Consider the following 13,989-nt stretch of genomic DNA (forward strand, 5'->3'; position numbering starts at 1 on the left):
ATTTTTAAAAATAAAAGTGTATCTATGCATAAATATCCTATGTAAGGAAAGGAACAAATACATTCATTTCAAGTTTTTAATTGGATAAATGTTATTTTTTAACCGAAAGAAAAATCTGGATAGTGCAACATTAAGTATGAATATATAAATTAGCATTCCATCAATTCATAAAAAATTTGGCAAACATAGAAGTGATTTAGTAACAATATGAATAAAACAGAAATAACAAATATTAAAGGTTAAGGATGAAGAATTTTATGAAGATAAAATCCACCTACATATTTGGGAAAAAAATGCCTTTTACTAAAATTTTTACAAAAGTTAGTACTACATGGTTAAGGTTGACTCCACTGTTTTGTTCTATATTCTATATTATAAGCATAGATTTCTTTCATTAAATTAATTTCAGTACCCTTCATTGCAGGATATTCCATCCCAATATGAACAAGAATTCTAAACTAAATTGGTTCTCAAGCCACACTATACTCACTCTTGGTTGCTCAGTGAGGCTGTCCTTCTACGTTTGACTTGGACTTCCACCTCTGGGACGTGCTGTTCCGTAGTCCGTCTCAGGTGTAAGCGGTCCCTGAAGTAGGGGACATCCATCATCAACCTTAAAATAACCACTTATTTAAAGGCTGTACTTAGAACTATTTTTATATAATGGAGTATTTAAAGTACTTGTAATCTAATTAAAACAAGGTAGTAATGTATGTAAACTATATCTCAATAAAAATGGTGGAAAGGAAATGAGGCAAAATTTAAATGAGAAAATCCTCCAATAGTCACGATCTATCCGAAAGCCTCTTTCTCCCATTAGAAGTCCATTAACATCAGGGGTGCCTGGGTGGCTCAAGTGAGCATCTGACTCTTGGTTTTGGCTTAGTTGGTGATCTCAGAATGGCAAGGTCATGATCTCAGGGTGGTGACATCAAGCCCCATATGGGGCACAGCGGCTAGTTTGCTTCAGAGTCTCTCCCTCTGCCCCATTCCCTACCTGCAAGCACCTTGTTTCTTTCTCTCAAATAAATAAGTCTTAAAAAAAGAAAAAGCTCCTGACATCAGAAAACTGGGAGTGATGGAGATATCAGAGAATTAGGCAAAAAGAAAATATTCATTTCCACTTACTTTTACATATACAGATATAAAACTATACATTTGCAGAAACATATTTCTATACACTGACCTACTACCCATACCTACATACCATGAAAAAATAGTAATGTTGGAAAATATTTTATTAGGACAGATGTTTTAGTATAATGGAATAAAGCATAAAGTTTAAATTATACGATTACTACTTAAGCAGTGCTCATATACGATTTCTACTTAAGCAACCTCTTGTTGAAATGTTATTTTCCTAGGGTCTGCAAAACAAAAAATAAAAGGTTGCTTAAGCAAAAAATAAATACATAAAACCAACACAGCTACCACCATATCATGACTGCAGAACTCACAAAATGGCTGCTCAAGGGATCTGAATATGAAGTCTCCCACCTGGGTCATCCATGTTAGAAACTACAAGAACCACTCTTAAAACTGCAATTTAACAATGCTTATCAGAAAGGAAAGAAGAAAAATCATTTTATGAAAGTCATGCATATATTTCAACAGAATTCAAATGAAGCATCCCCAAAACTAATTCTTTGAACCCTTGCTATTTTAAAATTCATGCTATACTGTGCAAGGTAACCAATCAAATAAATAGCTTTTAAATAAGCCCAAGTTGTTTTACTGCTTCAAAAACTACAGTTTTCCAATCAAGCAATAGAAATCATTTAAAAATGTACATGAGATTTTTAAATAATAAAAGTATAGAATTTGCTCATCTCCTTGACCTTTGATCAGGCAATGGTTTCTTAGATACCTAAAGTACCAGAGAAAGGAATCCATAAATTGGATTTCATCAAAAGTAAAAAATAAAAATTAAAAAAAATAAAAAGCATTTGCTTCAAAATATACTATTAAGAAAGTGAAAATACAACTGGCCAAATGGGAGAAAATATCTACAATTCACACAGCTGATTAAAGCCCAGTATGCAGAATATTTAAAAAACTCTTAGAACTCAGTAATAAAATGAAAAAACTCCATTTAAAAATAGGTGAAAAATTGAACAGATTGATTTCCAAAGACTTACAAATTTGTATCAGCACAAGAAAAGATACTTAATATCACTATAGCCCCTAGGGAAATGCAAATCAAAACTACAAACACACTACTTCACACCTCAGGAGTGGAGGAGGAGGTGGAGAAACTGGTAGTGGGAATGTGAAATGGTGGAGCCTCTGGCACTTCCTAATAATGTGAACCACGTAGTTTGCATTTGACATTGTAATTCCAATCCTAGAGGGAGTAAAATAAAAACATAAACTTGAGTGTGAAGGTTCCTAGCAGCATTAATCAAAGTGCCAAAGAGTGGAAACAACCCAAAATAGAACCACTAAAAAAAAGATAAAATATGGTGTGGTATCGTATATTCAGTACAATGGAATGTCTGTCATTCAGTCCTGAAGAGGAATGAAGTATTTATAGATGAAACAGTTTCACAGATATAGTCATTAAAACATTAAAATTATATAATAAAGAACTATCATGGACCACTACATTGTAAGACTGTCAATTATGATTAATAGTTCATTAAAAATAACTCATTACCAAAAAAACCTTTAAAAAACTAAAAATTTCAGTTCCTTTATCCCTTTCATAGCAGTTGCTCAGTATGAAAACGTCTGAGTTCATTGGAGAAAGGAACCAGCACATAAAAGTATTAAATTTTCTAAATCCATTTTAAAGTTACATGTAAGATAATCAAGGAACAGCTTTGTTTTGATAATCTAGAACTTTGTTCTAAGGGGGGGCACTTGACAGAATGAGCACTGGGTGTTATTCTGTATGTTGTCAAATTGAACACCAATAAAAAATAAATTTATTATTAAAAAATAATTTAAAAAAATAAATAAATATATGTACATTTATACATTATAAACCTCCTGCATTCTCAACCTAAAAACCAGCTTTCAGAAAATAAGCATTTAAAGGGAAAAAAGTGGGGAAGCCGGGATCCCTGGATGGCTCAGCAGTTTGGTGCATGCCTTTGGCCCAGGGCGTGATCCTGGAGTTCCGGGATCAGGGATCAAGTCCCACATCGGGCTTCTTATGTGGAGCCTGCTTCTCCCTCTGTCTGTGTCTCTGTCTCTGTCTCTCTCTCTCTCTCTCTCTCTCTCTCTCACTGTGTGTGTCTCTCATGAGTAAATAAATAAAATATTTAAAAAAAAAAAGTGGGGAGGCCTGGCTGACTCAGTAAAGCATTTAACTCTTCATCTGTAGATTGAGGATTCTAGCCCCTCATTGGGTGTAGATATTACCTAAAAGTAAAATCTTAAATAAGTAAGTAATAAAGGAAAATAAAAGATGGGGTGCCTGATTGGCTCAGTTAGTAGAGCATGTGACTCTTGACTTCAGAGTTGTGTGAGCTCAAGCCCCACACTGGGTAAAGAACTTACTTCAAAAATGAAGGGCAGCCCGGGTTGCTCAGTGGATTACCACCACTTTCAGCCCAGAGTGTGATCCTGGAGACCGGGTGGAGTCCCATGTCAGGCTCCCTGCATGGAGCCTGCTTCTCCCTCTGCATCTCTCTCTCTCTGTGCGTCTCTCACAAATAAATAAATAAAATCTTAAAAAGAAAATACTAAAAAAATGAATACAAATACCAGGGAAATGTTATATGTGCAGTTAGTTTTTTTGCTCCAAAATTACTTTCATTAAAAAAAATGAATGGGAGAAGATATTTTCAAATGACGTATCAGATAAAGGGCTAGTTTCCAAGATCTATAAAGAACTCATTAAACTCAACAGAAAAGAAATAATCCAATCATGAAATGGGCAAAAGACATGAAGAGAAATTTCACAGAGGAAGACATAGACATGGCCAACAAGCACATGAGAAAATGCTCTGCATCACTTGCCATCAGGGAAATACAAATCAAAATCACAATGAGATACCACCTCCCACCAGTGAGAATGGGGAAAATTAACAAGGCAGGAAACCACAAATGTTGGAGAGGATGCGCAGAAAAGGGAACCCTCTTACACTATTGGTGGGAATGTGAACTGGGGCAGCCACTCTGGAAAACTGTGTGGAGGTTCCTCAAAGAGTTAAAAATAGACCTGCCGTATGACCCAGCAATTGCACTGCTGGGGATTTACCCCAAAGATACAGATGCAATGAAATGTCGGGACACCTGCACTCCGATGTTTCTAGCAGCAATGGCCACAATAGCCAAACTGTGGAAGGAGCCTTGGTGTCCATCGAAAGATAAATGAATAAAGAAGATGTGGTTTATGCATACAATGGAATATTACTCAGCCATTAGAAATGACAAGTACCCACCATTTGCTTCGATGTGGATGGAACTGGAGGGTATTATGCTGAGTGAAATAAGTCAATAGGAGAAGGGCAAACATTATATGTTCTCATTCATTTGGGGAATATAAATAATAGTGAAAGGGAATAGAAGGGAAGGTAGAAGAAATGTGTGGGAAATATCAGAAAGGGAGACAGAACATAAAGACTCCTAACTCTGGGAAACGAACTAGGGGTGGTGGAAGGGGAGGAGGGCAGGGGTGGGGGTGAATGGGTGACGGGCACTGAAGGGGGCACTTGACTGGATGAGCACTGGGTGTTATTCTGTATGTTGGTAAATTGAACACCAATAAAAAATAAATTTATTATTAAAAATAATAATAATAATACTGATTTGGAAATAACACAGAGAAGCAACAAGTGATGACACTATACAATGTTTTTCCAAATAGCCTAGCATTGTCAAATATTTAATGCCTTATATCCTGCCAAAAAAAAGACTAATAAAAATTCTACTAAGATCTCAAAATGAAAAAGAAAACATAACATGTGAGGTAATTAATATCAGTCTACGTATCTTCCCATAGAGAAAATCAGAGCTCCCAACCAAAATTTGTGGAACCACCAAATAGGAAATTCTAATCCAGCCAACACTCAGGAACTAGAAGGCAAAAGAAGTAACTGGCCTACACAATATTTGTTACTGAAAGAGACAATCTTAGCCACCACCAACTCTTACTCAAGCTTTCTGGCTCTGGGCCACAAAAGTGGAAGGAGACCAGTATTAAATTCCTTAATGTACACTTAAGATCAAAAACCTCGCTGTTCCTGTCATGTTGAGACAATACTCCTACCCTGCTTACTTCAAGGATTCTTCCTAAATATAACTAAGCAGCAGAGTGCACTGAAGTAAGTGATGAAACTCCAAATGGATTATAGATCTAAATGTGAAACCTAAAATCATAATACTCAAAGAAAATATAAGCAGTAATTTCTTGGACGTTGGCTTTATTAGCAATATTTTCCTCCTTAGGTCTCCTCTGGCAAGGGAAAAAGATAAAAAGCTTTTGAACAGCAATGGACAATATCAACAAAATGAACAGGCCACCTGAATGGGAACTGGTATTTGCAAATGATAAATGTGATAAAGGGTTAATATCCAAAATATATAAAATTTAAAAATCCAACATGTGCACACACACAGAAATGAAAAAAAAACTCATTAAAAAATAGGCAGAGGAACTGAACATTGTTTTTCAAAGATAGCAGGCCAACAGATACATAAAAAGATGCTCAACATCACTAAGCATCAGGAAAATGCAAAACAATACCATATCGAGGCATCATCTCAAACCAATCAGAATAGTGAGTATCAAAAAAGACAAGAAGTAACTGTTGGGGAAGAGGTGGAAGAATGAAAACTCATGCACTCTTGGTGGGAAAGAAAACCAGTACAATCACTGTAGAAAACAGTATATAGGTTACTCAAAATATTAAAAACAGAAATATTACATTGATACAGTAATTTCACCTGAGTATGTACCCAAAGAAAAAAGCACTAATTCATAAAGATACATGTACCCTAGTTGACTGTACCAATATAGCCAAGTCACTAAAACAATCATCTGTTTACCAATAGATGAATCAAAAAAGCTGCAGTATATAAATACATATATATATATATACACACACAATGACTATTACTCAGCCACAAAGAAAATGTTGCCATTTTTAACAAGATGAATGGACCCAAAGGATATGAGTGAGATAAGTCAGAAAATGCCAAATATCTTATTATTTCACTTACCTGTGGAATAAAAAAAAAGGAGGGGAGGGGACTAAAACAAACACAAAGAGATACCCAAAAAACCAAGATGAAAACTGCTGGTTACCATGGAGAAGGGAGTGGGAGGTACAGGCTTCCAGCTACAGGAGGAGAAAGTGTAGTCAATGATGTGTACTGTTCACAGCACCGCATAATGACATAGTAACTGCACTTGTGAACATTGCACAACATGGAGCTGTTGAATCACGACGTTGTACACCTGAAACTAATGAAGCATTGTGTGTCAACTAAACTCCCCACACCCCGCCCCAAAAATTAACTTTGAGGCTCTGACATCTTAAATGTGGAATTTTTCAGCAACAAATCTGAGCACATTGAGAGAAAAGGGAGGAATAAAAATCCAGCATCACCAGATAGAGGAAAGTATGAGCAATGGAGCACTAGACAGATGCACTGGGCAAACCAAGATAACACAAAATAAACTGTAGAAGCCCCAGCCAGACAGTCCCTTGCTTTAGCCATACCACAGTCCCTGATTGTTTCTGAGCACTAACTACAGACAGGGTTCCCACTGCCCAGTCATTCTCAGGTATCCCTGACCCTGACCACATACCCAGGTCTGCCCATAGGGCCCGCCATGTTTAGACCCTGAGCCTGCGCCACTGACCACAAAATGGCCGCGCTGACCCTGACCACCTACCCTGGTCTGGCCACAGGGCCCGCCATGTTGAGACCCTGGGCCTGTGCCACGGACCACAAAATGGCCGCACTGACCCTGACCACCTACCCAGGTCTGCCCACAGGGCCCGCCATGTTGAGACCTTGAGCCTGCGCCACGGACCACAAAATGGCCGCACTGACCCCTACCACATACCCAGGTCTGCTCACAGGGCCCGCTATGTTGCAAGCCTCCGCCACGGACCACAAAATGGCCGCCCTGACCCTGACCACATGCCCAGGTCTGACCACAGGGCCCGCCATGTTGAGACCCTGAGCCTGCACCACCAACCACAAAATGGCCGCCCTGACCAGGGCAGTACATGCTCGACCTGCAAGGAGCCAAAGGGATCAGATGTCAAAGCAAAATGAAATTATTTGAAGCAGTATGTGTATACAAGTGCGGAAAATAAATAGTATAACAGACTTCCAGCCTGTTTTTTAAAACTACTCAAACAATCCATAACAGAACTTTCCAAGGTTTCTGGGTTTAGGTTTTCCTAAATTACATTCCAACACAGCACAAGCAGACATCCTGTTTCATAGAGGAAAAAAGGCCAGCCTATTAACATTGTGGGGGGAAAAAATGAAGTTCTTGAAAATGCCCACCTATACGCAAAGGTGGAATACAGAATACTGGATAGTTAACTTGTTAATTATTCATTCTCACCCAATTTTCACAGTAGCTCAAACTTCAAAAATGATGCTTCAATAGCATCACAAAGAATCTGACCCAGGCAAGGTTCCCCTGATCCAGTGCACATACTTACAGCCGTGAAGCATTCTAATCTTCTGAGTCTCTCCTCTGCTCCCCTTCAGCAAACAGCCTATAGCTCTCAACTTCTACAAACCCTGCAGGAGCCCTGACCCCCCGGTTTAAGGAAACTGAACATAAAGGCAGCATCACAAAAAGAATATCCAGAGACTAAGAAATTGACTCTTGAAGGTGCTGCAGCTGTGGGATTACCCAATCTGGAACACGAAGTAAAATGTTGTAAGAAGGGGGTTGTTTCAAAGGTGACTGGATCCCCTTTGAATATCAAGAACTAGACTGTTCATAATGCAACCTGGGAAATCTACGACAATGAAAGGGGGGACCTCTCTGAAAACATTTAAAATCTTCACCAGTAATGGAGGCCGCCTGAGGTGGCACTCCAGATGCAGGGATGACCTCGCCCTTCCACCCTGCCTGCAGGCCCTGTCTTTCTCTTCCACCTTGAAGCGGAGAGGCAGGGAAGCAGCACTGCGGCTGGTGCACACGGGCAACAGAGACACGAACGCACTGCCTTCTCGCCCTCTGCAACGCAGTGTGGCCTCACAGGGAAGGGCAGCCACGGTACACGCTCATCAAACCCACGTCTTTTCTCCCTGCACCCACTGCAGCCGTCAGAACAGACAGGTGACGGGGTAGCTGCCCACCACGCCCCGCAGACAATGCACACAGGCCTCCCCGGTGCCCGCCCATCCCAGCTGCGCCCGCGCATCCAGAGCCCACAGCCTCCCCCACTGCGGCACTCTGGGGAGGGGCTCGCCGCCCGCCAGGCAGCCTCCTCTCCTCAGCCCTGCGCTCTGAAGATGCTGCAGACCCGGCCGCGTCGGGAGAGCGGCGGAGGCCCCCCTCCCCTACTGCGGCAGGGGCACGGCGCCGGTTGCCCCCCCTCCATCCCCTCTCCCCACCTCCCGCCAGGCCCCCCCACGCCTGCGCACATCCACAGCTCTGCAGTGGCAGCCATCTTGGCGAGCCTCACAATGGCTGTGACGCGGCACCACCAGAGCCCTGCAGACCGTACACGGAATGCAGGGAAGACCCCACCTCTCCGGCACTACATCCTGGAACTCGACACGCCTCGCATAAGCTCTGCATACCACTGCCTGAATCTTACGCCAGAACCACAAAAGTGAGCAATTACAAATGAGTAAAGTATCCAAAGACAAACATTTCTTCTGCTACCGCTTCCGGGGAGCAATGGACCACTGGTTCGCCCTGATACCAACTCTTAAGACGGCCTCGGGTCAGAGAACTGGACGTTCGCCCCTCTTCTGCTAAGTGCTGTGGACCACCTGCTGTCCCCACGGTCTGCCCTTCACCAGACGCTGTGCACTGCCTGCACCCCGTTACCACGCTCCGTCAGCCACTGCGGTGAGAACCGCTCTTCCAGGGATCCCAACACCACACCGTCATCATCACCGTCACCCCCACCGATCCTCCCATCACCGCCATAGTGACCGCTCTTCCAGGGATCTGAGGTCCATCACACCATCACCACCACCACAGTCACCGTCACCTCCCACCGCCTCCAGATCCCACACACCCACCATGATCGCACCACACGTCACCATTACCACCACCATGGTGACCGCTCTTCCAGGGATCCGGCACAGACCACCACCATCGCCGCCCCTGGAACCCGCACACACACCGCCATCACCATCACCACCGCCCCTGGCCGCCCCTCCCATCACCACCATCACGGCCGCCTCCCTGCCCCCCGCCCCCCCCCCCCCCCCCCGCACACACCACATCCAAGAGGGTCACTGGCCCACCACGCCAGCCTCTCTACTGCCCTCATGGTGGTCTCCCAGCCGCCCCCTCCTGAACACTGCCCTGTCAGCCACCCGCCGCTCCTCCTAGAACTGCCCCTCCCTACCCCACCGTGACGGTCACTTCGCTGCTGATGACCCCGCCATCACTTCCCTATGACTGCCACAGGGATCACCTGGTGGACCCCCAAACCTCCAATACTGCCGCCCTGGCCAACCCCTTACCACCACCACGAACAGCCGACTTCCTACCCCCCCTACCATGGCGGCCATACCGCAGGGGACACTTCACCCTGAGGACCCCTCCTTCTCACCACTGTGGCCGCTCTGCTACCTCCCAGACAGCACGGTCACCCCGTCTTTTGCACTTCGGAACCCCACCGACCCCACCCCGCCCCATCTCCCTGCCATTCGCACCACCGCAGCCATGGACATGGCCTCAGATCTCTCAAGGACAAAGGGCCAGTTCAGAAACGATCTGACGTGAGAGGACAGATCTCCCACAGGAGACGGAGAGGGCACCGTCCAGGGAGGTACAACGGACCCTCAGACCCGCAAGGTGCCTCCTTGTTCTCCGGAACAAAGACTTCAGAGCCCGGGTTCCGAGTATATACAACGCGGCAAGTTCCGCAAACGTGGAACACTGAACGAACAAAGCAACTATTCCCCCAGGTTGTCTGTAAGGGCAGATGGACACACAGCTGACCTGGCCCGCTCCATCGCGCTGTCAGCCGCTCCTCAGAACAGACAGTCACGCATCTCCGGCGACCACTCCACTCTGCGCCCAAGTCACTGCGCCAAAGCCAACCAGTCACGCCAGCTCTACCTGCGCATGCGCAGCAAGACGCCCCTCCTGCAGGCTGCGCAAGCGCAACAGCTTGCCGCAGTGCTGAGGTCCTGCCGCAGTGCGGGCAGGCCAGTACCTCTGCTAGCAGGAGTAGTTGGATTCTGAGTAGCCAGAGAGTTAGCACCTGGAGAATGAGACCTCAGGGACTGCACCACCACCTTCGGCTTAAAGGCAAAGTCTCTCTCTCCCCTTTTTAATATGTGTAAAATGTTGAGATAAATCTTCGCAGGCACCGTGAGCCAAACAATCCTGGTAATAATCACCTTCGTGTCTTCCTGTAGACCGTGTCAGAAATGCTGATTCGGAAAAGTTAATTGATGCAAAAGCACAGTCCATGCAATATTGCCAGATAATCAAAGCCCAGTCTAGAAGAAAATCTCTTTTAAAAAATACATTGTTTGAACTTTGTTGGGTTTCTTTTCCCCTTTTTCTGCTTTCTACAATTTTTTTTGCAAGTTGTGAAAAAAAAGATGACAAAACAATTATGATACAATTAAATTCTCCAATACAGAATGGGTAAGTATAATTAGGAAAGTTGGTTACTCATTTCATATAAAACGAAAAATGAACTTGGATTCCTACATAAAACCTTTTACATCGGTACGTTGAAATTTTTACTTATAATCAGTGATAACCAGAGTGGGGGAAATGGCAGCTTCATACAAGGGATGAATAAGTAGATACAATGATTTTGGTTTTTTCATATAACAGCATCTACAGATTTAAGGGACACTTTAGTAACTCCAAAATCGTTACCGATGTGTAACATGGAAAAAAAATGCTAGGAAGTAAAAGCTAAGGAAGTAATCCTGGAGCTATAGTTGCATAGAATTTTGCATAGCATTGTTATTTTCACAATTCTCCATGTCAAAGAACTCAGGGTGAGGGTGGGCTAATGATGACTAAATGGCTAAAATCCCCTCCCCATCCTCCTAAGCTAGTGCTTTGTTCCGAGTCATACTATACAAACAAGTGTGAAGAGATATACTAATGCAGACATCTATCATAATAAAATATTGGAAACTAATGTGCCTCATGAAAGATGCATCTATTTTATAGACATATAAAAATAAATGTTTATATATACATAAATAATAATAGGCTGATATATATAAATATGGCTCATATAAAGAATGAATCATTTGAAACTATCAATATTAAACAGATTTTGAGAGATGCCTGGGTGGCTCAACAGTTGAGCATCCGCCTTTGGCTCAAGGTGTGATCCTGGTTATGGGATGGAGTCCTGCATTGGGCTCCTGGCAGGGAGCCTGCTTCTCCCTCTGCCTGTGTCTCTGTCTCTCTCTGTGTCTCTCATGAATAAATAAAATCTTTTTTTAAAAATTTGTTTAAATAAAAAAAATAAAAATAAGCAGATTTTGATTTACAATATTGACTAACAGTTCATTTTTTACACATTCTTGTGAAGTAACATAAGGAGTTCATAACATACTTCCCCAAAAGTAGTATTGACTATTCACTATTTACTCCCCTACCCATAGAAAGTTAACTCTGATCAGAAGAGCAAAAAGGAATATATTATATAAAATTAATGCTATGTGGATATTTTATGTAAATATATGTTTACATGCATATTGAAAAAATGTATGAAAGAACACACACCACTACAGTTAGTGATGAAAACCACCTTGGACTCAGATTCATTTGAGTCAAATTATACTTTTGAAACTTGACAGCAATGTTACTTTAGGCAATTTATCTTTCTGTGCCTTTTTTTAATTTGTAAAATATGGAGGAATTGTACTTATACAAGGATTTAAGGATTTGACAGCTAAATAAGTTAATATGTATATATAGAACAGGGCTTGGTTCAGACTAAAACTCTGTGAAAGTGTTATTAGCTCTTCAAATTGCCCCAAATATTATAGTGGTAACTTTCACTAGGAAATGAAAATTGGGTGTGTATGTGTATATACATAAATATATGTATATGTGTGTATGTGTATATATATGTATATATGTAATATATGTCTTTTAGATTATAGCCCTCCTACTGAGTGTGTAATATATGTAATATATACACATATTTACTTATTGCATATATGTGTATATATGCACACATATGTACACATATATGTAATTGTTAATTAAAATCTGTACCTTATTCATATTTCCTCAGATTTTTTTTAAGATTTTATTTATTTATTCATGAGAGACACAGGGCGGGGGAAGAGAGAGAGAGAGAGAGAGGCACCGACACAGGCGGAGGGAGAACCCGGCTCCATTCCATTCAGGGAGTCTGACGTGGGACTCAATCCCAGGTCTCCACCTGAGGGCTGAAGGCAGCGCTAAACCACTGAGCCACCCGGGCTGCCCCACCTCAGATTTTTCATAATGTAAATTTCTTATTTTGGTAACACATGTTCAGTAGTCATGTCCTGCTGGCTATAAAAATTTGGAAATTTGGGGTTTTTTATGTTTTTCTGTTTACACTTTTTATAGTGATCATTAATTACTTTTAGAATTAAAAGACATAACAAAATTATACTTCTCAACTCTGATGTACTTGATTGCCTAGTTTATCGATCCATCTTCCAAATCCTTTCCAGTCTGCTCTTTCTGATAACTCTATCCACTGTCATAATTTTCTAGATGTTCTACCACCCTAAGAATCTAGTTCTACATGCCAAAGAAGGTATAAGCTCCCTGAGCCTTACACACAATCCAAAGAGAGCTGCCATATTGGATCACTCATGTATTTAAAGAGTTTAATTTATATCACTTTATAAGCCTGATTGAGCATGCTCTGCAATTTGGAAGTAAATATACAAAGAGTAAGAGAGAGAGAGAGAGACTTTACCAATAAGCTTTGCTATAAGGACTATGTGGCTAGACTCAGATACATCTCCCAAAAATTCAATTTTTTTTCCAAAGTCTAGACCTATCCCCAAGTCATACATCTCCCAAAAATTCCATTTTTTTTCCCAAAGTCTAGACCTATCCCCCAGTCATACACTCAAATGTATGAGCTTAAGGAACAACAAATCTGGAATAAAACTATTCTCAAAAAAAAAAAAAAAAAGATTCTCTATACAATGAAGCTAAGGAATCTGCAAAAGTGATCAGAACTCCTACATCATATACAAAAATTAAATCAAAATGGATTAAAGACAATGTAAAACTTTAAAATATAAAACTCTTAGATGAAAACACGGTGTAAATCTGTGTGACCTTGACTTAAGTAAGCAATGTTTTCTTTGATAGGATACCTAATGCATAAGCAACCAAAAAAATAAAGTGGACTTCATCACAATTACATAAAAATTTGTTTTTAGAAAGACACCATTAAGAAAATAAAATGACAACCAGCAGAATGGTAGAAAATATTTGCAAATATCATATAAAGGAAGTCTTACTACTCAACAATAAAAGGATAAAAAATTTAAGTTCAAAAGATTTGAATAAATAATTCACCCCAAAACAATAAACAAATGGCCAATCTGCACATGAAAAAAATGTTCACCATTATTAGTCATTAGGGAAATGCAAAAGATTAGCTCAATGAGGTGCCACTTCACACTCAGTAGGAGGGCTATAATCTAAAAGACAATAACAAGTGTATGGAGAACCTGCATATTTTGCTGAAAGGAATGTAAATTAGTGAAGCCCCTTTAGAAAAAAGTTTAGGAATACCTAAAAATTTAACCATAAATTTTTCCTATGACCCACAACTCTACTCTTAAGTATATAACCCAAAAGAAATGAAAATACAC

General features: G+C 41.2%; 1 protein-coding gene and 1 long non-coding RNA gene across 3 annotated transcripts in view; one reads left to right on the forward strand and one right to left on the reverse strand.

The window, feature by feature from the left end:
- Positions 1-10,265, reverse strand: part of SNURF (SNRPN upstream reading frame) — a 19,964-nt gene extending 9,699 nt beyond the window's left edge. For both annotated transcript variants that reach the window (XM_038532594.1, XM_038532595.1), the window contains exons 1-2: positions 10,115-10,265; positions 491-586 (exon numbers count right to left, since the gene is read on the reverse strand). In XM_038532594.1, coding sequence (XP_038388522.1) covers positions 491-586; positions 10,115-10,128 — 110 coding nt within the window. In that variant the 5' untranslated portion in view covers positions 10,129-10,265. The remainder of the gene's footprint in view (positions 1-490; positions 587-10,114) is intronic.
- The window catches only part of LOC102151685, a 27,491-nt gene continuing 22,878 nt past the window's right edge, over positions 9,377-13,989 (forward strand). Inside the window, exon 1 of the long non-coding RNA XR_005356894.1 lies at positions 9,377-10,771. This is a non-coding gene — a long non-coding RNA (uncharacterized LOC102151685). The remainder of the gene's footprint in view (positions 10,772-13,989) is intronic.

Source organism: Canis lupus, chromosome 3 (assembly GCF_011100685.1).
Source record: "Canis lupus familiaris isolate Mischka breed German Shepherd chromosome 3, alternate assembly UU_Cfam_GSD_1.0, whole genome shotgun sequence".
Classification (NCBI taxonomy): Eukaryota; Metazoa; Chordata; class Mammalia; order Carnivora; family Canidae; genus Canis; species Canis lupus.